The sequence below is a fragment of the Ochotona curzoniae genome, unplaced genomic scaffold (genome assembly GCF_017591425.1).
Source record: "Ochotona curzoniae isolate NIBS_2020 unplaced genomic scaffold, NIBS_Ocur_1.0 scaffold_4505, whole genome shotgun sequence".
Lineage (NCBI taxonomy): Eukaryota > Metazoa > Chordata > Mammalia > Lagomorpha > Ochotonidae > Ochotona > Ochotona curzoniae.
In genome coordinates, this window is record NW_024467118.1 from 24,479,746 (window position 1) to 24,507,744 (window position 27,999).

Here is a 27,999-nt window from a genome sequence, read left to right on the forward strand (position 1 = left end):
CAGAGGCTGCTAGTGTCCCTCCAAGATCTAGTCGGTCTTCCGTCTTCAGTAGCAACTCCTTCATTCTCTAGCAGCCACATTTCCCAACAACCTTCACTGCTAGGTATTCCACGTGACCAAGTTCTAGCCAATGGAACGTGAGCACAGGAGACGTGGGAACCTTCTACATCATGGCCTTGAGAGGCACAGGCATACCTCGCTCTCCCTCTTATCCTTCTATCAACTAGCTGGAACAGGACATGGCGGTATGCTGTTCTAGAACAAGTGGCCAAGGGCAGAGGATCACAAATGCTGTGTGAGCTGGCAGATGCCCTGCAGCTGCTTCCCAGTCCAACTCCTCCAACAAAGGGCAACAGCTGAGACCTCAGTGGGGGGCAAGGAGGACACCTACTGCACCTTAGGACAGCACGAGCTTTATGTCTTAGGGACGCCACTGTCTGCCTCTCCCTGTGTCTAGGTTATCAAATGCGGCAATGTTGTGTATCCCCCTTTCTTACCTGGTATTCTCTGCTTTTTAAGGAGGCAGTCTTTGATTTTCATCGTGATCGATAACCACACATAAATCCATGCTGCTCTTAAAGCTCATTCAATGTAAGTACTCATCCTGGAAGAAAAGTATAGAACCTGTAACAAAACTCAGGTGTGCAGAAAAGCCGATCAAGTCTTCCGGCTGGCCGTTTCAACTGAATCAGCTTCGACTTTGATTTTCCAGGCAAATCCCTAGATGAAAATCAAAGTGGGGCGCTAGTGCAGAGAACCAAGAGGCCCGCACGATTTGGGGTACGAATACATTCCTGTTTTGTTTGAGCCAGGGGCTTATTCTGGGCCTCTGTGGCCAAGGCTGAATTTACCCAACAAATAATAGTTTCAGGAAAAGCTGCTGATGCCTGTGGACAGCAGGTGCACAGGAGGGGCTTTCAAGATCGGGGAGCAACAAAAAGGTTGGAAATGTGGGGACTGGCTAAGGCAGGCAAGGACCAGGTCCCAGGAAACCGGGTTCCTCCTTGTTATAAGATTCAGATTTTGTCCTGCAACAAAATACAAAACACTGCTTGGCAGGTGTGTTGATAGAAGGTTCAAATATCACCATTCACGTGCAAAGTAAACAGGGACCATTAATCCATGTTCATAGTTGAGAAAACAAACCAGTAGTCTTGACTACACCAGCTTTTTCAAAACCTGGTCTTTGCTACGGCTGAGTCAGAATCACCCAGACTAAGGGTTGGAAAATGTGAATTCCTGGGGCCCCCTCTTGGGAAGTAAAGTCGGACTCTTGGGGATTCCGGGGGAGCGCTATGTTTTTCCGGGAACTTCAGCAGCATTCCCCACCACCCAAGTACTTTCAAAGTTGAAAACAACCGAACCACACCAACCTGGAAAAAAGCCTTTCGGAGCCAAGACAAGAGCAGGCGCTCCGGGCCCGGCGACGCCGTCCACCGTGCGCGGCCGGCCTTCGGGCCTCGAGGCGGGGCCGCCGCCCGGGTCGCCCCACGCGCGGAAGGAAGGGGCGCCAAATCCCGCGGGAACCGCCGGGCGCGCGCGCCCCAGCCCGCCCCTCCACGCTTCCCGGTCGCCGTGGAGACCCGGGCGCTGGACCGGCCCACCGCGGGCGTCCAGGGAGGCCGGCGCGGCCCCGGTCTCGGCCTGCCGTCCTCGGCTCCCGCGCTCACCTCTCTCCGCCGCCGCTCCCGCCGAAGACGGGCGCGTGAGGTCAGGCAGGGCCGGTGCGGGGGTTCGCTTGTGTTTTAAAAGGACGCCGAGCTCACGGTGCGCCGGAGGCCGGTCCCCCTGACCTGCACCCGGCCGGTGGGAGTGGCTGCATTGGAACCAAACGGCTTTCCGGGGCCACCACCGCCGCCCCTGGGGCCTGAGAGCGACACCAGCCTACGGTACCCAGAGTACCGCGGATGTTGCGTCTCCGTCCCTCAAATCCAGGAAAACACCTGCCCTCGGGGTAAGGACCTGACACGCGGCAGCCGGTGCAAGGGGCGCCCGCTTGGATGCCGGCGGGAGGCTGTGGGTGCGTCGGGGCACCCCTCCGCCCCTGCACCTGCTTTTGGAGTGTGTGCAAGTTTCCTGGAGTGCTTGGCCGGACCGCATTTATAGGATGCTTTTTTTTGGTTGGCCAGCCAATTAAAAAAAAAAATCTTTTAATATTCCCTTTCCTTTTCTATTTCCAAGGGAATTGACTTTTTTTCCCCCTCGCAGAGACTATGCTGAAGATACAAGGAAAAGCATTTCCTGGAACATCTGAGTTGTAATTGGAGCTCCAGTGGTGACGGTCAGAGGAACAACCATGTTGAATTCCACCAGTGGCCTGGAATTTTCGATCCCCTTAGAGAGCGAGGAGATCTCTGCCCAGCTCTCTTCCCTGGCGCTGTCAGGTCTGGCAGCCTCCAGCGAAAAAAGCTCAGCTGGCGTTCTGGAAAAAACTGGTTATCCGGACTCGGTGTACATCACTGCGGCAAACATTTTTCAGGGCATTCGAGTCGAAAAGTCTCCGGAAACAATCATCATAAAGTACGGGAATGAGCCCTTGCGGTCTTTACCCGAGCCCACGGATGAGGCCTTACAGCGGTTGTCCTATGAGCTGGCCTTCAGTGCCCTAAAGTGTGAGTAGTGGTCTTGAAAGAGCAGCACTAAAGCAGATACTACCGAGAGAATTTTTGGAATGCACTATGCTCCTCCTTGCCTCCACCCGGCTCCCCACACACCTGCCAGGTCCGCTGTAAACTTCTAGGAGTTAGGGATGATCCTGTAACTCTAATTCTTTGTGCCCAGAACTGTTCTGCTTGAGTAGTTTATTTCTTTAAGGCAGTCCCTGAGCCAAGCACAGCTGCTGCTCATTAGATACTGTGGTACATAGTGACTAACCTGAGCAAGGCAGCGCCCAGCAGCAAGACCAAGCATCTACGGAGCATCCTGGATGGTTTCCCTCGCCCTGGTCCTTCCGTTCATTCCCGGGGTTCCCAGCTCGTGTTGTAGCTCATGCACTTTCACAGATACAAAACCAGCAAGAGAGGGTGGGGCGGGCAACCGAGATGGCAGACAAGGAAAACAGTTATCAAAAGGAAGCCAGCTCCATCTGAGATTGTTGCATTTATAGCCAATCATTTTGAGGTTCCAAACTTGAGAACTGCCCTTCCTAACTGCCTGGTGGGTAATTATATATGTCTGTGTATCGATTTCTTTCTCAAGGTTCCAGTCAAAAGGCCCCGGGGACAGTTGTCTTTTCATTCTAAGCCGTGACTATAAACTGCTGTGTAAACTCAGTGCAGTTTCCTCCAGTTCCAGAAACGCTGAGCGTGTCAGCAGCGTGGCTCCATGAGACCCAGCTTCCTAAAGTAACACCTGCCCGTTTCCTTAGTGCCACTCACAGGGGCTGGCACATAGGAGCCAGATGGAATTAAAATGCCCCGCTGACTCTTTAGACAGAGGTTTGTCATCACAGAGAACAGGTGCCACATCAAGAGGCAAGCACTCTGCCTTTCCTTGTCTTCTTTCCACTTGCGTGGCTTCTTGTCCTTTAAGCCTGGCAACAGTCGCTGTTCCGGCAATGTAATCTCTCAGATGATGTTCTCTCCCCACCCTTCCACAGCCAAAGGTCACACAGTGAGCCAAATGGACATCTTTACACTTCGTCCTTGCAGACTGGGCCAGCATGTTAACTGGCCAGTTCTCAATGTTAATGCTACAAAAAAAAAAAAGGACATTGAGCCAAACCTTTTGAAATAAATTATAGAAGCTTCAGGTATTCTCTGTAAATGCATTAGCTAGATTGATGTGTTAATAGTGGTCAGTGTAGTAGATTATCATTTTCTTTATCTCAATTCTATTTTCTGTTTTAGAAAAAGGTTTTGTGATGGCTTGATAGATTTTCTTTAAGATTTATTTCTTCTTTGAAAGTTACAGATACATATGCACACAAGAATGGTCAAAAGAGAGCTTTTAATCTGCTGCTACATTCCCCAAGTGGCTGCAATGGCCGGAGATGAACCAGACCCAAATCTTCCAGGTCTCCCACATGGAGGGCAGAAGGCCACACTTGGACCATCTTCCCTGGGCCATTAGCAGAGAACTGAGCTGGAAGCAGAACAGCCTGGACATGAACCAGCACCCCATGGGATGCTAGCTTTGCTGGCAGTAGCTTAACTCACTACACCACAATGCAAAACCTGGTCTGATGGATTTTAATAATCCAGGAAATCATCATCAGATAGATCATGATCAGAGGACTTTATAAACAGATGTTTCTTTGAAATACTTATTTTTAAAAAAGTTAAAATTATAAGATGGTATTGTTTACATGTTAGAAATATTGTAGTAATACAATATTTCTTCCAATTGTTGACCAACTTTGGAATATTCAGATAAACTATAATTAGATTTCCTAAATGCAGTAGGTTTGCCTAGATAATAAGGAGCTTGATGTTTTGCTTTGAAAACATTAAGGCCCTTGTACATTTCATGCTTATCTCCTGTCTGTTCCGAGTCACTTTGGCATGTGAGAGTTGGTAAAGGTGTACCCGCACTATACGTTTGGCGGTCAGGGAGTTACAGCTCAGAAGAGAAAACTCGGGCTTTCTTCTCTGAGGGTTTAGGGAGTAAAGCTGGGCAGGTTATTTATTGTTCAAATTAAGTAGGACCTGGGTAACATGCCCTTTCCTTCGGGAGTTTGTGAACAGGTAATAAGATCACATTTCCATGTTTTTTGAGGAGGCAGAAGGCAATAACAGGAACATTTCTTCAAATACTAAGGGCAAATGTACTTCGTTGAGTTGTGTGTTATGCTTTTCAGCCTTACCGTCAGCTGCTCGTGGATGTCCCGTTTGTGTGTAGGCTGTTTCACGCAGAAACTTGAACACTATATTATTTGATATACAAGTCCTTTGAAATCAACAGCTCTCTTTTTGCCAGTGGAAAAAAATGGGCAAAGCTCAAGAAGAGAATAAGTGATTTACCTAAAGAATCCGGCAGAGGGGCCAGTGTTTGGCACAGCGTTCAAGATGCTTCTTGGGATGCCTGCAACCCCCATATCCTGGAGTTTGAGCCTCCAATTCCAGTTTCTTGCTAATGTGGATCCTGGGAGGCAGAAGATGGGGCAATCAAGTACCTAGGTCCCTGCCCTCCATGTGGGAGACTTGACTGCTGCTGGCGTCTGGGCAGTGAACCAAGTGGATGGAAGAGCACGCTCTCTCCCTGCTCCCCCTTAAATAAGCAACAAACAAAAAAGCACCAAGCACCTAGCAGAAAGGGTAAAACAGAAGAGTCCATCTGGCTGAAAGGGTAGTAGAATAATAACCCCCTTCCTATTGAACTTTTTAAGTCACATGATGATTTTGTGTTTGATGATGCCAGCTTCTGTCCCTTGGTACCGACTTCATAGATGTTTAGGAAGTGTTGGTGGTTGTTCATCGTAAAAGTGCTGCCTTCCCTCCCGACCCAGCACTTACCTTGCAGCACACCAGGGCATTTGCCTTCAGGAGAGAAGGTTCTACAGTCCTGTACATGAAGGGACCTGTGGAAGGCAGAGAGAACCTGTGGGGGAGTTAAGTAACACTGTCCATCTTTCCTTCAGAATGGGATGGATGACCAGAGAGACTTGGGGAGTTTCAGTTATTAAGACTCCTCTTGCAGCTGATTTTAGGACCAATGAGAGGAAGAAACCATGCTGTGCCTCATGTGCTACAAAATAGGCATAGTAATTCATAGGGATGAAAAGCACTTAGAACAACACCTACCACTAGGTAGCATTATATAAAGTATGCAGTTAGTATGTGTTAAAACTTTTGTTTACTTGACAGATAGAGGAACAGAAAGACAAAGAGATCTCCCATCTACTAGTTCAAGCTCCAAATGCCTGCCACAATCAGAGGCCAGAGACGGAAACAGGAACTCAGTCTAAGTCTCCATATAGGCTTCAAGAACTCAATCGCTTGTACTATATCATCACTGCCTCCCAGGGTCCACATAGACAGGAAGCTGGAGTCTGGAGCCAGAGCTATAACCCAGGTACAGGGCACAGATATCTTACCTGGCATCCTTTTTAGATTTATTTATTTTTACTTGAAAGGCAGATTTATGGAGAAAAGGAGAGACAGAAAAAGCTCTTCTATCCAATGATTCACTCCCCAAGCAGACACAATGGCTGGGGCTGAGCTGATCTGAAGCTGTGATTGGTGGCTGAGCTGCAAAGGACTTCCTGCGAAAACTGGGGTCTCTGCTCCCAGACTAGTTGTTGTTCTAGATTTCCCACATCCGAAGTAGAAAGAGAAATCTTAAGGAAAAACAAGTAAGTCATTTATAGCATAAGTTACAGTGTATTCTGATTCCAGAGCTTTGATTCATATCTTTCAGTTTTGGTGTCTGAGTAACAGGTATTGCCTTTGATTTGCAGATCAAGACATTTTGGAAACTATGTTAATAGACAGCTATATCTTTCCCAGTACGACAATAGTAAGTACACAACTCTTAGAAGTAGTTTGTCTTCCTAGTAGTTTGTTTAATGATTAGTTTTTGAGGGTATTAGATTGCCTTCAGATTGAAATCATAACTAGTTCACTGAATACAGAGACTTCTTCAGAATTTTCTCTACTTCTAATACTGACTTTGTTCACTTCCATGAATATGGTGCAAATGATTTTTACTGGTTTTTTTCTATTTTGCAAACCTCCTTATTTTCTACCCCAATCAGATTGTGTTAAGGCAGTTTCCCTCCTGATGTGTTATGAAACGTGATGGAATGGAAGCTATTGCTAGCAGACGTTGTGTGTATACTGTTCTTTTTGTGTGTCTCCCCTTGGTAGCCAGACCACTTGAACAGTCTTATCATCGTGATGCTGTATGATTTCCAAGATAGAAAATTCCAAACTCGTGTCCTTTCTGATAACGAGGAGCCTTTATCAGAAGTTCAAGAAGTAGAGAACCTTCTTAACAGGTAATAAATCAATACTGATTTTGTTTATTATTGGTAAATTCAGTATAATGTGTATATAAAGGTGAAAATGTTATAGGAGAGGAATGGAAATGTTCTGAAATTTATTGAGCAAATAGTCTTGAATGGGTTCAATATTCTTTAAAAATTAAATTGTTTTTGAAGGCTTGAATGTGTGAGCATGTGGAAAATCATGTAAAATTCTTGATACTTTTAGCAATTACATAAAGCTTATGTGAAACAGCCCCTGTTTATTTACTTTGGTTCATTCAGAACTACCTTGAAAAAATCTAACCTGTATCAAGTGATAGAATGCTAACAGTGGACAAGAATCCTCTATTTTACCAAACTTAAAAGTGTTTTTGGCTTCATTAAGAATAAATTAACATCTTTTCATTTGATCTTTTTACCCTAAATATGAGCAGAAGCCTCCTAGGAGGACAATAAGTAGCACTTGCCTAAAAGTGGGGGTAGGGTCAAAGAACTAGTTAAATTAATGTTTATAAAATGCTCAGTTTAAAAACCAAGCATGTAGTAAATGTTCAGTACAAGTGAAGTGCCAGTCTTTGCTGTGATTTGCCTGTGTCCACGGGAATTCATCCACTGGGAAGGTCATCCCTGGTGTGACAGTGTTTGGAAGCGTCCAGGACCTAAGGGCTGCACCCTGCTCCCCTCTTTCCTCCACTGCTCCAGTTGTTCAGTGCCACCATAAAAGGGCCTCCTCGTGCCAGGAGGTTTGCTCTGGTGCTCCTGCCTTCCAACCTCTGCCACCTTGTGCAGGAAGGAAGAAGCCCTTCCAGGACACTAGGGCCTTGATGTTGGACTTCCCAGCGTCCAGGACTGTGAGAAATAAATTTCTGTCATTTATAAATTACCCAGTCTCACATATATTCTGTTGTGGCCACAGGTTAAGACAGTTCTGATTCTTGTGTTTAAACTTGAATGGAAACCACAATATAGCAACAACAGTGGCTTCTCTGTGCCTTTGCTGTACTTGGAAAAACTCCCACTGTTGTAGCCCAAGGCATAAGTTTGTAGGTTACTGAGACCAGCTGATTGCCTTGACATCCCAGTTCTAAATCCCCCTGAGAAGGAATCTGATTGGCTCAGTCTGGGTCGTGTGCATCCCCCAGGCCAATTCCCTATAGCAGCAGGGTAGGGTTGTAATCTACAAACAAGATTGCTGGGAGCCAGCCCCTCTAGATGGTCTGGGGCTTAGGGGATGACCATGTTGTTCCCAACACAGTGGAACCCTTATAAGGTTAAAGTATACCTTAGTATGTGTCAACTGAGATGACACATTCTAATTTATGAGGAAGAAAGAATGAGCAGAAACCTGAACAAAAATGGTTAATTTCTTAGAAAAACTGTGTGGGACTCTTGTTATCCCTTGCATGCACCTCATGTTTTATCATTCTTGGATCTCTGGGTACTGGTTTGTGTCTTCTTTTTCTTCATAGCTTTAGTGGTATAACCCAAGATGGAGTCCACTGTATTATTCACAAAGGCAAAAGCTTTGAGAAGTCAATCCACGTATAAAATGCAACTGTCATAATACTTCTGACCAGGTTTAAAAGAGATGTTAGCTTCTTGTTCCCCATGTTTTGTTCCCAGCCCAAGACTCTACTTGTGCTAAATAACACATTAAACTTTTGTGGGGCAAGAATTGGGAACAGATAGACAAAGATGGGAGCAGGGGAGGAGAGGAGGAGCCCATGGAGGGGGAACCCCATGACCCCACGAGACTCATGAGACACCATGAGACCTCGGCCTGCCACATCACAATGAAGGCATCACAACCTGCACAGTCATCATCCTGACTCTCCATCCCTGCCCTCTCCCGTACCCATACTGTGTCTCATGCATCAAGTGATCTGTAGCCTCAAAAAAAAAAAAAAAAGCATTCCATTTTTCACTGCTGCTGTCCAAGTTCATGCCAGTGTAATCTATGACTTGGACCTTCTAATAGCTTCCACGTTGGTTTCCTTGCCAATAACTCCTTTGCTGTGATCCATTCCCTGTAGCTGAGAGAGTGATAATTTTAAAGAATGTCATTATACAGTCATGATGGAGTATCTTGGATCAGCCTCATCCTCCTGCTTTAAACAACCAGAAAACTGGGCAAAATACATGTGGTAGAGGTTTTTGGACATCAGACAAGAAGCAGCGCAGAAACTTGGTCCCTGAGAGAATGAGAACAAATAAGATGAGCTCAGGGTAGTTCTGGCTTTCTGCCTAGAGGTACTTTCCGAACTGTAAGGAGGGAAGTCGGAAAGAGCGGTCTTGCTGAGTCAAGGAAAAAAAGAATCACATTTATTCAGATACGTTGCTTTTCTCCGCAGTTCTCTCATTCCCCCATAATGCTCCAGAGCATTTCCTTTGTCAAAAATGTTCCCAACCCCCTGGGCTGTGGGTTTGTACCTGTCACAGTCTCCCTGCCCCTTCTTGGGGATCTTCGCTGATGTCACCTGCAGGTCAGTGTGAACGCTGATTTCATTACGTGCTTCTTGGAAATTCAAACAACTTACCCAAAGATGACTTTTGGCATTAAGAAAATATTCAGTTTGTCAACAGAGAGCTTAACAACACTCCAAAATCGGACAGTTTTGTTTATTGTTAAGCCTTCCTGAACATTTTAAAGTCAAAAAGGACTTGCGTCTATTTCATTAAAAATTAACAGGATGAAATGGTTTACAAGTTAGGATTCCTTTTTGCAGCTGAAGATTAAACCAATGACAGAATGGATCCGGGGCACCTCGGAGGATGTGAGCCTGCAACAGCAGGGAGGGCGGTCAGGCGGCTGGGCTTCCACCAGCCAGGCCCTGAGCTCCGGGTCTCCTGGACCCTGTGCTGCCCCAGCCTCTGCCCCTCCGCGTGCTCTGGCTCCATTCCCTTATCTTTCTGTGATCCTGGGGTGGAGGACTTGGCTGCCAGCCTTTGCATGTGGCAGGACCGATGCCTGGAAGAACTGGCTTCCTGCCTTTGCTCCCCCCAGAAAATGACTCTGTCCTGGCGTGGGTCAGGTATGCACCCTTACCTCCGGTATCTGTGGCCAAGGACACAGGCAGTTAGCAACCAAAGACATGAAATAGCAATCATCTTAAAAAAGGAAAGCATTTCTCATTTATGCCAATACAAAAGAAATTTCTGCAATATTAAAAATAGAAATATAGGAACTGGCACTGTGGTGTAGTGGGCTAAGCCTGGATGCCAGTTCATGCCCCGGCTGCTCTACTTCCCATGTAGCTCCCTGCTTGTGGCCTGGGAAAACAGTGTAAGACAGTCCAAGTCCTCAGGACCCTGTACCCGCGTGGGTGACCTGGAAGAGGCTCCGGGCTCCTGGCTTCAGATCAGCTCAGCTTGGCTGTTGCAGCCACTTGGGGAGTGAGCTAGCAGATAGACAATCTTTCTCTCTCTCTTCTCTTTATACTTTTGTGTTTAAATGAAATGAAATGTTTAATAAAACAAAAAAGAAATTAAATGAAATTTTTAAAAATCTTAAAAATTCTTTGTGATTTGAGCTTTGGCTCTCTGGCTGCTCTCTGTTCAGGAAATCTACTGTTTAGCACCTCCATACTGTTGCGGTTCTCTGCCCTGTCTGTATGTCTTCTCCTTTTGTGTTTCAAAACTCATGTGTTGTTTGTATCTCATCTTTCCTATTGAGGTTTGGAAAATTCTTGGTCTTCCTTTAATAGTTAGCACACATTTCTCTTAGAAGTTCCTTTGGGCTGATTTAATTACATTTACCTTCTTCTTTACCTTTTTAAAATCCGATGACATTGGCCATATTGTGCTATACCAGTGTGTGTTTATCACCCGGGGATAGAAATTAGCTTTAATCTTTATAGTCACCATCTGACCACAGTACTTGGTTATTAGTAGTCAAAGAAGAAACATCATAATTACCACCTTTTCTTGAATAGTTTGATTTAAATACATCTTTAAAAGTTTCAATACTTTAGATTCTCTAAGGGAACTGATACAGTTCATGGAAAAATGGAAATAAAAGAGGAACTAAAATCTGGGGCTAGTGCCAGGGGTGCTGGTTCCAGTCCCAGCTGCAGCGTTTCTGATCCAGCTTCTGCCAAAGGCCTGGGAGGGCAGCAGAGGGAGGGAAGAGGCCCCTGGCTCTTGGCTTTGTATCTGCTCAGCTGTGACCTCCACAGGCATTTGGGGAGTGAACTAGGGGATGGAAGATCTTTCTGCCTTTTCTCTCTTTCTCTCACTTTTTATGGTAAATCTTAAGTAAGGAGTCTGGAAGTACTACGTAACCACAGATAGTCTGTGCTCATCAATACCCCAGTGTATAACACAGACCAATAACTCATCCCTTCATGTATTCTTTGATGTATGCAAATGCACTGTGTTACATTTACAGTATTTCCCGCTGTTGTGACATTTAGAGACAGAACTAAGCAAACCCAGTTTGCTTGTTTCCCCATCCCCCATTCCACAAAGGCTTCCTGCTGAGGTCCAAAGTGTCCCTGTTGTGTCTGTGGGTCTCTCGTGCAGGCACGTGTAGTCTCACAAAGATATTTTTTGCAGTTCTCCTTATGGTGAGTGGATACAAAACTATAACCAGGGAGGTTGCAGGCAGAAGATGCAGAAGACGGTGTTCATTTGTTCCCCGGTTCTGCCTCCCTACTCTTTAAGTGGTTCAGGAGAACTTGCCACCTCTTCCCTGAGCGAATCCCCTGGGGCCTGTATCCCACATCCAGCACAGCTCAGGTGGCTTTGACTCTCAGGCCTCTGGTCCCCATTTCTCATTCACAGTTACACTGGAGGTTTATGCCAAGATGCTCCTGCTGTGAACCTGCCATGAATAAGGTTTAGGAATAAATCCTGTATTTGCATTTCTTAAAAATCTGCTCTTTGAGATCAACTGAAATCATTGAGTATTCCTGATGATACTGATTTTGTCATGTGGAATTTTGAGGAATAGAGTATTCAAGACAGGCAAGGACTTGTTCCAGACTCATCAGAGTGTCTGATCAGGACTGTGATGGCAGATGCTGTGTGCCAGGCACTGGGCTGTTTTGCACACCTAACATATTCCCTACGTCAGTCACCAGCTGTACTGACTACCCTAACCACGTGACAAAGCTGAGGCTAAGAGAGAAGATTAACACTGCCGCACAGCTCTCACAGAACCTGGATTTAACTCCACCTTTGTCTAAATCCTACATGGTTTCACTAACTAAAACTTCCTTCTCAAATCAGTAATCAACATCAATATCTGAGGAGACATGCAACATTATGGTGCAACTAAAATGATAAAAGGAAACTAGCATTACTACATTTCTATATTCAAATATGACAAATTTTTATTTTATAATTCAGAAATTTCAAATGGAATTGTAGAAAACATTTGTTAAAATTCTTATTGTCATCTGTAAGTTTCTAGTGGAAACAGATAGTCTTTGTCTCAGATGTCATCAGGAACGGATTCTCTGTCTAGTTTCAAGACAAAGTTGGCAGCAGCGTTGGCAAGATGTCGGATCAAACATGACGCCCTTTCCATTTACCACATTCTGCCGGAAACGGTCAGGAAGCAGGAGCTACGGGCCTCCACTTTGCCACTTTATGCTTGGATAAACACTTGTAAAATCAGGTAGGAGATTTTTTTTAATTATTATTATTTTTTAATGTATTTGAGATCACATAGAATGATAGGGAAAGCACCCATCCGGTAGTTCTCTCCCTAAATGCCTGCAACCGGCCCAAGCCATGGTCAGAAGCTGGGAACTCAATCTGGGCCTCTAATGTGGGCGACTTGAGCCATTACCTCCCAGGGTATGTGTTGGCAGGGAACTGGAGGCCCGGCTCCCAGGTACTCCAGTGTGAGATGCAAACCTTTTTTTAACTGCCAAGTCAAATGCCTTCCTGAAGGTGAAGTATTTTAATTAAGCTCTTCATATTTCTAATTCATATCTCAAGTCTCCATCTCTTTAAAACAATGTAATAAGAAATACTGCTTAGTGGGGAATGTTTAAATAATCATGGTTTAGTTTCAGATTTTATTGCCAAATTACCAAAGGTAGTCACATAAATATAATAACTTTTCTATCTCATTCAGCTTAACTCTTGGCTAAGATTGTGGGTTCCATTACATGCAATGTTTGCACTGATATTTTTCTTTGTTGCACAAAAAAGTGTGTTAAAAACACATTTTAATGTATTATGTTTATAATTACAACCTAATGTTGTATATTCACAGCCCTGAAGAAGTTTATAATGATTTGAAGACGAAAGGCTATCATAAAGTCAAATCCATATTGCATATTGATGATAAAGTGTTTGCTGTGGACCAACACTGCTATGATGTCTTAATTTTTCCTTCTCATCTTAAAAAGGATCTTGTAAATATAGATCTCTTCAAAGATTATAAACTTATTTTTCAGGTAAAGTTAATATTTACTTTTGTTATCATTCTCAGCAATCCTGCTTGGCCAAAGAATCCCTTTACCTGTATGTAAAACCTAACACCGTGTGTGTGGCTTATGGATGATGAGGGCGGTTTATAAGGCCAGATCGTAACCTTGGATGAATTGACTTCTCCAGTTAGTGCTCCTGCTGAACCTCGGCATCGCTACCGCGAGTGGAGTTCCAAAGAACACACCTTCCCCAGAGTCCCTGGCTGGGGGGATTAGAATTGCTGCTCCTTGGGAGACTGTGCTTTCTCTCTCGAGGGAGGGTTCAAGGGTGGGTGGAAGGAGACTATTTCTTCTTTCCCTTTCGGAGGGAGTTAGTAGTGCCATCCTGCCTGTGAAAGGGCAATGTAGAAACGTTCTCATAATCCCTTTAATGTAATCTTCTAGCTTTGATTTGGAACAGATGAAGAATGGGTATTGATATAGGACATAAATGTGAGGAATAATGTGATTCCAAGAAAAGGAACAGCAAGATACCAGAAAATGAAGCTTTCCACCGTTAGATTCTAATTAGTGCCTTGGTCTCCTAAGGTTTATTCCTTCCCCCCTGGATTATTGAGCATCAAAATCTCTTACGTTAGCCAGATCAACTGCAGATGCTCAATCTGTCAAACACCCCTTTATAAGCCTCCTAAATGTCCTAATTGTAATCTCTGAGCCAACAACAGCTTAAGTGACAATATAATGGGCAGGAAAAAATGACAGTAGGTGGATAAATGGGTTTTCATGAAGGAGTAAAAATGGGAGCTAAGATAGGACTTCACTAATATGTTCTTCTTTAGAGATTTTGGTATTGCTTTATCATCATATAAAAATTAAATGATAGCATAATTTATATTAACCAAAGTTAAACACTTTGTCTTAAATGTATTTATTAATTTGTCCGCTTTTAGATATGATTTTTAAACTAAAACGGACTGGATAACTCTTAAAGATTCCTAGCAATATTTTTTCTAGAAAATGAATGCATGTTTCTGTTTATGCCCTTTGAACAATGCTAACCATATCATTATCTCCTAGGACAAGTCTCGAAGTCTTGCTGTTCATTCTGTAAAGGCCTTATTGAATATGGAGGATGACATCTTGATGGTCAACACAGGGTCATGGTACACAGTTGCCCATATGTCAATCCTAACGCATAATAATACTTCAAAAATCTTTGTGTGTGGAGTACAGTCACATGCTAACGATCCTGACCTAAAGAAACTTTTCACAAAGATGGGATGTAAAAGTATGTACAAATAATGTATTTGGTGATTGCTGCTCTGTCCGAATTTGGAGGTATTTCCAATGTGTGAGGGGCAGCTGTTTGGCACAGTGGTTAAGATGTCAGTCGGGATGCCTGCATCCCAAGCGGCAGGGACTGGGTTTGAGTCCTGGCTCTGCTCCCAGTTCTACTTCCCTGCAAATGTGGAGCCTGGGAAGAGGCAGGGGATGGCTCAGGTACTTGGCTCCCTGTCCCCTATGTGGGAGACTTAACTGAATCCTGACTTCTGGCCTTGGCTTGGCCCAGCCCTGGCTTTTGGAGGCATTTGGGGGAGTGAAGCAACAGATAAAAGACCTCTGTTTCTGTTTCTCTGTCTTTAAAATAAACAAATTTTGAAATTGTTTTGTTTGGAAAGTAAAAAATTCTGGGTAAGCTGTACTCTTAAAAACCTTCACTAAACTGTATTCTATCAGGCTATTCTTACTTAGTGTTAATGAAACAACTGTAGGTTAAATGAATTCTTTTCTTGATACTCTGCATTTGTGTTTGAAATTTGGCTCAGGCAACATTTGGTTAACGTAGATGGTAGAAATTTCACCATTTAATAAATAAAAACATAATTATATAAGTGCTTATGTCACAAAGATAATGCTTTTAGGCTTCTTGTTTTTAAGAATATTTTGTCATTGGAAATCCTAGTTTATTATATAAAAAGAGTGATCAGCTCTCCAAAGCATAATAGCCCACATTCCTACCACCCTAATTCCCACTTGGATTGAGGTGATTTGGAATGGCTAGTGCTTGATCCTAGGCCTAGTGTTTGCCTGCCAGATGCAAAAGTGAATTCTCTGTGGAAGGAAATAAACTCATCCCAGGCCTTCAGTTGTATCCTAAATGAGGGTTGGCTTGTGTTTTCCATGTGCAGTATCTGGGATTCAGTTAACAATGACAACAAAAGACAAGGCAAGCTCAGCGGCTAAGGTGTGCCAGTTAAGACATTCACACACCAGGGTTTGATACCCAGCTCCATCACCGTCTGGCTTGTACCAGACGACTCAAGTATTTGGGTTCGTGCCACCCAAAAGGGAGACTTTGGTTGGGTTCCTGGCTCTCGGCTTCAGCCCTGCCAGCTCTGTTATGGGCAATTGGAGAGGGGACCAAGAGAAGGGAAACGTAGAAACAAGTGAAAACATACAACTGACATTAAGTGGAAAGCACCATAGCAGAACAAGACTCACACAGGTTAAAACATTAACAACAAATAGGTCTAATAACACACTGATTAAAATCTTTAACATGAAATTTCCCATGTTCTTTTTCCTTCCAGATATTGAAATACTTCATGATACATTTACCAACATTGAATCAAAGGATCACAGGTTACAGAAAGTGAAAGTGATTCTGCTGCTGCCCCGTTGTTCAGGACTGGGTGTTAGTAATCCGGTAGAATTTATTTTAAATGAACATGAAGGTACATGTTTTTTCCTTCATTTAATCCCTGTGCCAACCCTGTGAGACAGGCAACTATGCTCTTCTAATGCTTAAGATTGGAATGATACCAACAATCAGGGCAGAGGTGGTTCAACATGTGATTTTGGCTTCTACCCAAGTTCCAGACAGCGGTGTTAGCACTGGTCAGCATTCTGTGAACAAAAACCTGAGACTCGGAAATTTTGATTCATTCTTACAGGGTTGTACAGTTAGTTAAACTTGTAGATCTGCTTGACCAAATAGGCTATTCTATAAACACAGTCCTAATTAAACTCAAGTTAAGTTTATTCAAATTCATCAAGACTAGTTAAATCACCAGGAGATATATATATATGCATAAACATACACACATATATGTGATCTATTCGATATAGTTGATATATATGATATATTAGATAATAGGATGAAATAGGCATCATATTAAAAAACCATTATATGTTATATATAATAATATATGTATTGTGATTAAAACATCTCAGACTAAATACTAACTCTAGGAATATTTTATTGGGTTCTTTAAACTTTTGGTTTAGCATTTATCGAGCACTTACGTGTACAGCATGAGCTAAGCACTTTCCTTGGATCATTTCATTAACTTCTCACAACAATTCAATGATGTAGTGACTCTGATTCTCCCCATTCCAGGAATAAGAAGGCTGAAAATCAGAGAAAAGTATCAAAGCCATCCCCCCACCCCACCCCGAAGACCATCACATCAGAATGTCTCAGCCTGCTTCCCTACCCAGCCAGTCTGACCTAAGCTGGCGCTGGAAAAAAAGAAAATTAGTGTATTCATGGTTTATTCACTTCAGGAGGTGGGAGAGGGAGTTGAATGGGAGAGAGGGAGAGAAATGGCAGAAGAGGTAGTAATCTTCCATTGCCTTGGTTGATTCCCCAGGTGCCTGCCAACAGCCAGGGCTAGGCCAGGCTAAGCACTGAGGACTCAATCCAGGTCTTCCACACGTGGATAGGGCCTGTCCAGTTGAACGATCATTTGCTGCCTCTCAGGGTATATGTTAGCAGGAAGTAGAGCTGGCAGCAGAGTGAGGATTTGAACCCAGCTACTCTACACAAGGGACATGGATGCTCCCAAGCAGCATTTAACTGTGATGCCAAATGTCCACCTTTGACAGTGGGCTTGAAATCACTCTGTCAATCACATTATATTGCCCTAAGAGTAACTGAAACCGATTCCTACTAGAATCTCTTATTTACTTGAAAGGCATAGTACAGTAACTAGAATATTAGAAAAGGAAGACACCCCACTTACGGATATGGTAACTGTCACGTATGCAAGCATGGGTAGAGCTGAAAAGCAAGGAAGGAAGGGAAACTGAGGGAAAGGAACTAGTCGATATTGTAGGCTATATGTACACTGTGACTTAACATTCACAATCACTTTTTGATGATACTATTTTGGAGTGGGGTGAAAATTAAGACTTAGAAAAAGCTACATGGCTTATGGCCATGTAGCTAGTAAATAGGGAAGCATGGATTCAAATTCAGATCAGTTAGAAAATTTCTTATCCACTAAAGTATGCTATTTCTAACTGGGTTTACACTGTACCCCTTGGAATAAAGAAATGGTATCAAAAAGTACACTTGTATCAACAAATATGACACGATCTGAGAAAAGCCTTGTTAGGCAATTTGTTCAATGTGTGAACATCGTGGAGGATACTTGCATAACCCTAGATGACACAGGGTAGAAGGCTGTGGTTGCGTAGTAAGTAGGAGGAAGTATGGTCTGGTAAGCACATACACCAGTAGCATAGGAAGCTCTTGTCAGGTATTAGGCATCGGACCTGACTGTACGCGCTGGCCTTCCCTGTGAATGGCCGTGCAGATGCATTGCCTACAGCAGCATCACTGCAAACGCAGTTGCACCACGGCATTGCCTGGCGATGATGCTACAAGGCACGAGGGGTTACTCGGCTCTGTGACAGTCTGTGGAACCCCACCACACCTACAGTACATCACTGACCAAGGCTTCCTGGACGGCACAGAGCCATGCATGGCTACTCGGATTGCTAGCTCGCAGGAACCGAGAGAAGAACTGTATTAAATGCTTCCAATATTCTTTTCGAAAAAGATATTATAGCTACTCTTATTACCTTTATTAATGTTTGAATTTTAAGTTAATGTTTTAATATCACTGTTTTATTTTAGCAGGTTTTTTTTCACAAAAAAATTGATTCATAGGCAGAACGATTGAAAAAATATAATAGCAAATATAGAAAATCTATAGTCATAGCAAATTTTAAAGTCTGTTTACTTTTTAAAATTTAGATACGGATTTGCTGAAGGATCTTTCTAAAGGAGGTACATCAAAAGAGAAACTTCATGTTCTCGCTCAGCAGCAGTATGAGCAGCTGACACATGCCATGAAATGTAAGTTTCTCACTGGAAAAACTGTGTTAAAAGATAGTGCATTATAGTAAAACATATAAAAGTATATAGTGCATTATAGAAACATTACTATTTCACTTATTTGTTGTAAACTAACAATGAAGTATCAACCATAAGCACATTTTCTAGAATTTGAGCCTCAAAATACTAATTTTCACCACTTTAGAAAATGATTTACCATAATTTTAACCTTAGGCTATCAAGAATAACTTATACATTTGTTAATGTTGAAATGAAATCTTTTTTATGTCCATAATTGTGCAGTTTTCATCTTTCCTAGTTTTTCCTTTGGCTTCTTGCTTCATTAGTTTTCTGTTGTGGTACCTCTCCTGACACTTCCTCTTCAGTCCAAACTAATGCTAAACTGAAAACAAGAGGTTTAATTATAGTTACAATCTTGATCTCTAAATTTGGAGTCTGTGTAACAACATTCCTTAAGTATTTATGCCATAGCTTTAATCATTCCATTTAGATTTTAAGTACTACTGCCTTTCCTCACATGTATGTGGAAAGCTATGGGTCTCCTAGAAATAGGTAAGTTTTTGTTAAATCAATATGTGTTTATCAAGTACCTGTTCTGGGTTAGGCATTAAGCTAATTGTTGGGCATTTGGGCATGAATAAATCCTGATAGGAACTCAAAGGTAAGTAGGTGGGAATAAACAGTTCTATAAATAATATCAAAATGAGGCAGAGATAAAGCAAAACAGAAAGCACTCAGGAGGTTTGCCCTTCTAGTTGATATGATAAACACTGCTTTGCCTGTGGTCTGTTTATGTGTATTGCAAAAATTTGATGGAAACAATGAAATTAAGAGATAATATTGTAGAAAAATTTTGAAACCCATGCATACAAGGGATGTTTATAAAGCTCATGGAAAATGCATATTATGAAAAAAAACTATGCAGGAATTTAAAATTTTTCTGTATAAAAATCAACATACTTGGGCTGTCTCACTTGCTACTCGTTCAGAAGGAAGCTGGAATTGGAAGTAGAGCTGGGACTCAGAATGGATTCCAGAATGAGATGTGAACATCCCAAATGACTTAACTGGTACATAAAACACCTGGCCCAAACTTATAATTCCATTGTTTATTCCCACGGATCTTTCCAAAAGTTATGTAAATGGTTATTTGAGATCCAGCCAGAAGAGACCGAGAGCTGTATTCTCTAAATAATTTTCCAATTGCTCGACATGGGTGAGGCCGAACCAAACTGGACCCCAGAGTGGGAATTTAATCCTGGTCCTATCCATGGTGCGTGTGGAGCCATCCCTGTGAGCCATCCCTGCTGCCTGCCAGGGTCGGCATTCAGGCAGCCAGGGGAGGAACCAGTGACACCCCCGGTGCTCTGAGATGGGGGAGGAGGGAGGCAGCTGGGCCAAACGCCGCCCCTCCTCCCACCTGCTTCAGGAACCTTTTGAAGTATCTGTGTTTATGATCCATGAAGCAAATTAGTTGGAAGATCAGGAAGTTGATAAACATCTTACTTTTATTAAATTTTAATTGAATATTTAAAGCTTTCAAAAAGCTTCAGAAAGTATCAAAAAGCAAAAGGATCGTAATGATAGAAGCCCCTATGTGATGCTGAATCAACATAACTTCTGACAGCAGCTGAGATTACAACCGTTTACACTGCCAGAAGACATACGGCAAATCAAAGCAAGTTGTACCATTTCCCCATAAAACAATGCTGACTTAGTTCATTTCCTGTTGCTGTAACAGAATACGGTAGACTGGGCATTGTATAAGGAAAAACTATAAGTTAGCTTACAGTTTTGGAGGCGGAGAAGTCCTGGGACCATCGTGGCACTCTGGCTAGGCCCTGGGTGCAGGATCCTAACAGGGAGGAGATAAAAGAATTTACCAGATGCTGGGGCTGGGCTCCCCCTGACAAGCGCTGGCCTCGCCAAAACTGACCAACCCACTCTATAGCCACAGGGCACCACCCTCATGACCCTGCTGCCAGCAGCCATGAACTGCGGAGTCAGTTTCTTCTTCGTTTTTCTTCATATATTTTAATTCTTTTAAAATTTTATTTAATATGAGTAGATTTCACATTTTTCATAGTACAGACCAGGACACACAGGGCTCCTCCCTCCTCCTGTCCTGTGGAGACTCAAGTTTCTAACACATGAACTTTGAAAGACAGAGTCAAACCTAGCAAAGGCCTCATAGGTGTGGGAGTCTGACTCTAAATTTTAATAGGAATGACTAAAGTGCCATTTGAAATCAACCTTTTAAATGATAGCTATTTAAATGGTACTTACTGGCAGTATCAAAACTACTTAGACAGTTAATTTCTACACTCACCGTCTGGATCCAGTGTCCGGTCACCATCACCTCACATCTGGTTACTGCAGTGTCTGTTACTGTCGTCCAGCTTCCACAGCAGCTGCAATGATCTTGTTCAAACAGGTGGCTTCCCATCAGGTCCGTGGCCTCCAGTCTGCTCTGACGGGCACTCAGTCTCCGTCCCCGTGCTCTCTGCTCGTCCCTTGACCATGTTCTGTCCCCTTCCAGATGAGGCCCCTAATGTTTGCTGTGCCCTTAGCTTAGAATGCCTCCCCTAGAGAGCTGGAGGGCTGGCTGCCTGCTCTCCTTCCAACCCCCTACTGCGCGCCACCTCAGCCATGTGGTTCTCTGGCCACCTTCTGTAAAGGAACAGCATCTCTCCGGAAACTCACACTCCCATTCCCCAATGTCTTTGTCACCAAGCATTTGTTACCTAACAATGCTGTACCATTTTCTTGCTTATCCATGCCTTGCTGCCTTTCTCCTCTAGTAGAAAGTGGGTGCCAAAGTGATAGGGATTTCTATTTGTGTTATTGACTGACATTTTCCAGACTTACAATGCATGACTTGGACTGGATGTTCAATAAGTACAAAATAAAAACGCAAAATGTAGGTAGTGACATTGCCTAATTTTACAAGTGAAAAATGTTTTTTTGTGATGTTCACAACTTGGGGTTCACTCAGCAGTCAATGATAGAACTGGGATTCCCCTCCAAATCTGTGTTAGCTTTTAGAGCCCTTTAAGCTAATGAGGTGGTACACTGGGCCAGAAGGATCAAGCCTGTGGGAGTCTGGCGCTATCCATCCTTTTGTATTTGTGACTAGGCTGCCCCCATTGGCTGAGCTTTCATTCCCCAGGCAATCTGGGTTAGATACACTTGACCTAGTGGCCACAGGCTGCATGATGAATGTTAGCTTTTGCCTGAGAGGGGAGCCACGCCAGCCACTGTGGGAAGTCATTCCTACAAAACTGGGTAGACGTTAGCAAATGGGCATTGTTCTGTGAATGGGAGCGCAGCACTGATTACATCTTCTTGAATGCAGTTGCTAAAGCGCAAGCAGTTGTGTATTGCACGTGCTCAGTTTATACAGAAGAAAACGAAGATGTTATTAAGAAAGCCCTGGAATTTCAAGACTGTGGGATTAAAGTACAACGTTATAGGTAAGAAAACAAAGGATTCTAAGCGACTTAACTGTTTTTAAAAATGAAGAGTGAGATTTTCTCTGTTGTGCAAAGGTACTCTACTTCCTTTAAATTGGGCTCTAATTTGCTCAAATAGCCGAACTTTCAACTTGCAAGCAGCAGCTGCAGAGCTTTTGTGGTACCGTCACAGAAGCAGTTTCTGGTACACTGAAAAACTGAGGGCCTGTGTTTGACACAGCAATTCAGATATTGCTTATATGCTTGGATCAAGTCCAGGAGAGCTTGGGTTCAAGTCCAGGGTCCTCTCCCAAGTTCATACTTGGGTCCCTTGCCCTCCATGTGGGGGTGTGAATTAAGACGTAGCCCCTCGTGTCTGCCTAGCCCAGTTCTGGCTCACGCAGACATCTGAGGAGTGAACCAGCAGATGGGATAGCTTACTCTCTCATTCCCTCTGGCTCACTAGCTCCAAACCCCCACCCTTCCAATAGTAAATAAATTTGTTTTTGCAAGTGTTAAAGAAAAGCATTTTTAAAAAGATTCACTTATTTGAAAGGAAGCATAATCTTTTTTTCATTGGTCAGATGGCTACAATGGCCAGAGCTGAGTCAGGCCAATGGCAGGTGCTTCATCCAGATGTTCCATGTGGGTACAGAGACCCAAACACGTGGGCCATCTTCCCAGGCCATTGGCAGGGAGCTGGATTGGAAGTGGACCAGCTGGGACTCAAACTAGGCCTCATACAGGATGCCAGTGTCTCAGAGTTGGCTCTACCCAGGCTATCCCACAACATTGGCTCCAGAGTTAAAGGCAAGAAAAAATTGGTATCTAGATAAACTGGGCTCAAATTTCATATTCCTCTTTCAGGTACATATATGCCTCAGCAGAAGAAAAAATATAGGCATTCTTATAAGGTAGCAGGAAATTGGATGTTATATTATCTGGAAGCATGGATTTCTTAAGCCTTTTCTTCGGCATGTCATATACACTAAGACTAGAGTAAAAATACTCTCTAGTAGTTCCAGGATAAAATGCTATAGTAAACTATGGAGAGAGAGAAAGAACATTAATAACAACGGTCATTAATTAATAACAATCTGAACTGTGGACATCAAGATAAGAAATAGATCTGAGAATAAATAACACTAACTGATCAGTCCTTTAATATTGTTGATAATGAGTATGTAGTGTGGGCTAAAGTGCCTGGGCAAGCAGTGGAAGCTAGCACAAGTCCTTGGGCCTGGACACTCATGTGGGAGACCTGGACAGAATCCAAGCTACTGACTTTGGCCTGGCTCAGCCCAAGCAGTTGTGGCCATCTGAGGAGTGAACCACCAGATGGAAGATCTGTTTCTCTCCCTCTGTAACTCTGCCTTTCAAATCAATCAATCTTAAAAAAAAATCATGTGAGCTTTCCCCCCAATACTTAATATAATCAATATAGTCTTCCCCCTTTGAACTTGGAAATTTTCCTTTGCCAGTTCACAAGTAGACTTGATAATCACACCAGTATCTCCCTTCTTGCCGACTTTCCTTCCTTATTCAGCAGTTCCTGTTGGTGGCTGCTAGCCAAGCTCCTGGTCTGACAGGTTTTCAATACAGCATTAGCTCAATGGCAAAAGTTATTGCAAGTATGGAACATGTCAGTGAGCAGAATGCCTGGTTCCTAATTTGTCAGGGATTAAGATTTTAGGAATATAACATGGCAAAAATGGAGGATTATCTGCATTTCATTCAATCTAAGCTATGATCCATCTATAATATGGTGTTAAAGACTCAAGTGAGAATTCAAGAATAATTCATATTCTAGGTTGGCTTGGGATTTGAGCTCAAATAGGAAAATTGTGTTTTCATGAGGTTTATGCCTGCTGGCTGGGGATGCAATCAGCTTTGTAGAAGGAAGTGCACTGGAATAAGAATCATCTAAATCCCTTAAGAGGGAGAATTTAGAGTTGAATGCATTGGCATTACGCTGTCACCGAATCATCTCCTCTTAATAGCTCAAAAATATTCAGCTCATTATGGACGTGGTTCTTCATGATACTTTCCTTAAGCTGTTGCAATTTTCTTGTCCACTACTGTAAAAATTTCATATTACAGAAATGTTCATTTATAAAACAAAAGTACTTTTCCTAATTCCATCCTGTTAGATATAACCATTCTTCATATTTGATTAGCCAAAAACCCTGCCTTCATATTTACATTCTAGAGCTGTGCATGTCCCAGATTGGTAAGAATTATTTTCATTGTGTATATAGATATTCATGCATATATATTTTTATATATACCTAAATGAATAATACATTTTTGGCAGATTTCCATTTGTGTTAGATAACAAGCACATATGAATTACCCTCAGAAGTTGTTGGTTGTTTACAAAGTTAGTGTATTGGGGAGGTGCATTTTGCATAGTGGTGAAGACATCTGCTCCCCTACTGAAGTGCCTGGGTATGGATCCCAGCTCTCCTCCTGAGTCCAGCTTCCTGCTCACGCACACCCAGGGGGTCAGCAGATGGGGCACACGTAGTTGGATCCCTGTCACCCACGTGGGAAACCTGGACTAAGCTCCTGCCTCCTGGCTCCCGGCTTCAGCCTGGCCCAGCCCTCGCTATTGTGAGCATCTGGGGAGTGAACCAGCAGACAGGAGGATCTCTTGACCATCTTTCCACTTTTCAAATAAGTGAAATAAAGGACATTAAGAAAAAGTTAAAAGCCAGGGGTCTGGCTCCAATCCCAGTAGCCCCACTTCCCATCCAGCTCCCTGCTTGTGGCCTGGGAAAGCAGCCAACGACGGCCCAAAGCCTTGGGACCCTGCACCTGTGTGGAAAACCCGGAAGAAGTTCCTGGCTCCTGGATTTGGATCGGCTCAGCTCCGGCCATTGAACCATCAGATGGAAGATCTTCCACTCTGTCTTTCCTCCTCTCTGTGTATCTGCCTTTCCAATAGAAATGAATAAATCTTTAAAAAAAAAAAAAGTTAAAATTCAGAACAAAGTTGGTGAGAGGAGCAATCAGCTCGCTTGTCTTCAGTACCTGCAAAGCTAGTTTATTTCAGGTAAATTCCATGATCATGTGCCAGGCTGTCTATCTTTCTATCATCACCAGAATCTTTCAGTGTCACTCCAGGTCATGTGTGTATCTGCTCCCATCCTGTGTGACCTCTTTCTGCTCACCCTCCGGCCCAGCCCTGTGAAGCACCTGTTATATGTGCATTTTCATGAAATGTATTCTTCTGTTCTGTCTAGACTCACCGCTTCCTCTTAAGTCTTCCTGTTTGCCATCTCCCCTGGCCAAAATTACTGCATCTTACTCTATACTCCCACATAATCTTGCCTCCACTTGGCTGAGCGTTCTTATTTGGTCTTTTTAATACTACAGTAAGTTAATTTGTTTCCCCAACTAAGTTGTAAGCTATTTAACAGAATTAATGTTTTATTCATATGCTCTGTACATAGTAGGAAGATAATGGATGAATAAATACTGGTCTTACATTTCAGAAAAAAAATACTTTGACATAGGATGTTATTTACTTGCTTTGGTCCATTAAATATATTAAGTATATTTTAATTTTAAAAGCATAGCAATGTAAGAATATTCATGGATAAACATACTATCAGTTAAATATAAAAACCAAAACTTAATTTGAAACGTACTAGCAATTAGATTTTTATATATCTGACATAAAGTCTTTCACCATCGTATATTTGTGTATTGCCTTGAGCACTTTATTGCACATTCACTAATACTGCAAGGGAGACTGAGAAAACTAATGTGGCTAAGTTGGGGAAGGCATCTAGCCTAGCGGTTAAGATGCCTGTTTCCCACGTCAGAGTCCCTGGGTAGGAGTCCTAGATCTGGCTATTGACTCGTTTCCTGTTAATTCAGATTCTGGACAGCAACAGTAATGACTCAAATAATGGGCTCCTGCCATCCATGAGGGAGACCTGGATTGAGTTCCTGGCTCCACTGGGGGCAACTGGGGAGAGAATCAGTGGATGGGAGTCCTCTGGTGGTCTTTCAGTCTTCTTGGTCTCTCACTGTACACTGTCACATTATATATATACACACACACAAATACACTTTATATATGTGTCTACATGCTTTAATATATGCTTATCTTTAAATATATACATAATTAAATATATAATAAGTGTATTTAGAGATAAGCGTATAAAACTATTGTTTTTTGGTTCACTCCCCAAAGGCTGACACAATAGCTAGGGCTCAGCCAGGCTAAAGCCGCATAAGCCAGGAACTCAATCCAGGTCATTTACATGATGGGTAGAGATCCAGATGTTTAAGCTCTCACCTACTTCCTTCTACAAAGTACATTAGCAGGAAGCTAGGATTGGAATTGGAGCCAAGAACCATCTCAATATGGGACGCAGGTGTCCCAGCTAGTGTGCTTTGCCACGCATCTGCCCTGTGGCTAGTTTTTATACACTGGACAAAAAACAATCCAAAGAAGGAAGTCATGCCTTTTGTGTTTCACCAACATGGGGAAGTATTGGGCATTTTGGGGATACATTGTTGTGATTATTATACATGTTGACCTGTTTTAATAATGGAAGATTTTTGTTAATTCATTAATGACTTGGGGAATCCAAGTTTTAAGTTTGTTTCAAGTTGTTATTCTTGGCATAGTTGTTTAAAGATGGAGAACTTGGGAAACATATATTTCGAGGTAATATGAGTTAGCAGAGCTTTTAACTCACAGTATTTTGAGAAAATTGCTTCAAGTATTTTGTCTTTGGTTGGAACTTTTGCTCAAATTTTTGGGGGCAGGGAAGCCCTTCTCACAATGCAGCGTCTGTTCTTTTCTCGTGCAGGCTTAGTCCTCCTGTGCTTCCACTGTGCTCCCTAAAGGAAATACAGCTGTCTACTGACAAGTTCTTCAGGATGGAACCATCAGAAACCAACAATGGTTGCTTTCTTTCTATTTTAACAAGGGAGGTGAGGAAAAACACCCTCCCCACCCCCATCCCCACTCCACACCACATCTGGGAAGACACAATGGCCGTAAGAGGAACTGGGAACTTGGTGACCGCTCTGTGGTGAAGGGTTTGTATCTGATCCCTGGCTATGGGGCAGGAGTTACAGCCATCTTTCTTAACCCCCCTTCTTCATAGCACCTCTAAGTGCTCCTCTGCCACCTGCCCACCCTCCTCCCCAAGCACTTGCTTACCATCTGCTGTGTCTTCCCTCACATGTAAGAAAAGGGCTCTGTAATCCCGATTACTAGATTTCTACATGGGAAACCTAAAAGGTCAGGGGTGGAGGTGCGGAAGGACCCATTTGCTAAAGCTTAGGACACATATCAGAGACTAAGGCCCTGACCACCACTTTGATTGGCACAGTAAGACACACTCCTTTTATTCACACATGGCTGAGGGTTTGTTAATATGCACAGTCATCAAAGCTGCTGCCCATCCTAAGTAACTGCTTTTTCACCACAGCGAGACCCAACCGAGACAGTGTCTGTCAAAGACGTGCTGGCACGAGCTGCCGCCAAGGGCCTGCTGGAAGGCATCGAGTTGGGCAAATCATCCAAAAGGGAGAAGAAGAAGAAGAAATCAAAAACAGCCTTTCCAAAGGCTCTCACTGACAGTAATGACATCCAAATAAAAATTGCTGAGTTCTTGCACCGAGAAATGAAGGCAAACACTGACCAGTCTGAGACACTGGCAGCCAAAGTGTCTCTCCCACAGAAAACAACCCTGCAGGTGGGCGCCTCCCCCCAGATCAGAAAGCTCACCAAGCCCAGCACCCAGCCTTTGGTGCCAACCTTTCTGAAGAACACATATCCCTCCAGACCCTATGAACGGCAGACAAGCTTTGTCAGGCACCGGCCAGAGGACAAAATGGTTGCCCTGAAACCCATTGAGATTGTCCTGCCTCCAGTCATGCTGCCCTTCTCAAGCCCTGAAGCCATCAGGGCTCGGTTCCCAGCCCAGCATTTCTTCTGCAGGTGTGTCGGACCCAAGATGATGGTGCCCGGCTACCTCTCCTCACCATCGATCACCAAAAGAGGAGAAAAACCAAAGGAAAACTTACCTTCCTCCCTACTGAGGCATCCTCGGCCATGGCTTTGAC

The 27,999-nt window shown here is 43.3% G+C and overlaps 1 protein-coding gene across 1 annotated transcript; it reads left to right on the forward strand.

Moving 5' to 3' along the window:
• Positions 1 to 2,296: 2,296 nt before the first annotated feature.
• On the forward strand, positions 2,297 to 27,998 carry NSUN7 (NOP2/Sun RNA methyltransferase family member 7). The gene is made up of 11 exons (XM_040966324.1): positions 2,297 to 2,612; positions 6,398 to 6,456; positions 6,807 to 6,937; positions 12,393 to 12,545; positions 13,152 to 13,335; positions 14,386 to 14,596; positions 15,900 to 16,043; positions 18,353 to 18,454; positions 21,810 to 21,927; positions 26,736 to 26,859; positions 27,363 to 27,998. Exons 1-11 carry the CDS (start codon positions 2,297 to 2,299, stop codon positions 27,996 to 27,998), a joined length of 2,178 nt encoding a protein of 725 aa, XP_040822258.1.
• Position 27,999: the final 1 nt, after the last annotated feature.

Bases quoted from the DNA above. Each gene is read 5' to 3' on its own strand.
- NSUN7 (XM_040966324.1), top strand. From the start codon at position 2,297: ATGTTGAATTCCACCAGTGGCCTGGAATTTTCGATCCCCTTAGAGAGC. The intron at 13,336-14,385 runs GTAAAGTTAATA...ATTATCTCCTAG, and splicing joins ATTATAAACTTATTTTTCAG to GACAAGTCTCGAAGTCTTGC. The intron at 18,455-21,809 runs GTAAGTTTCTCA...TCTTGAATGCAG, and splicing joins GCTGACACATGCCATGAAAT to TTGCTAAAGCGCAAGCAGTT.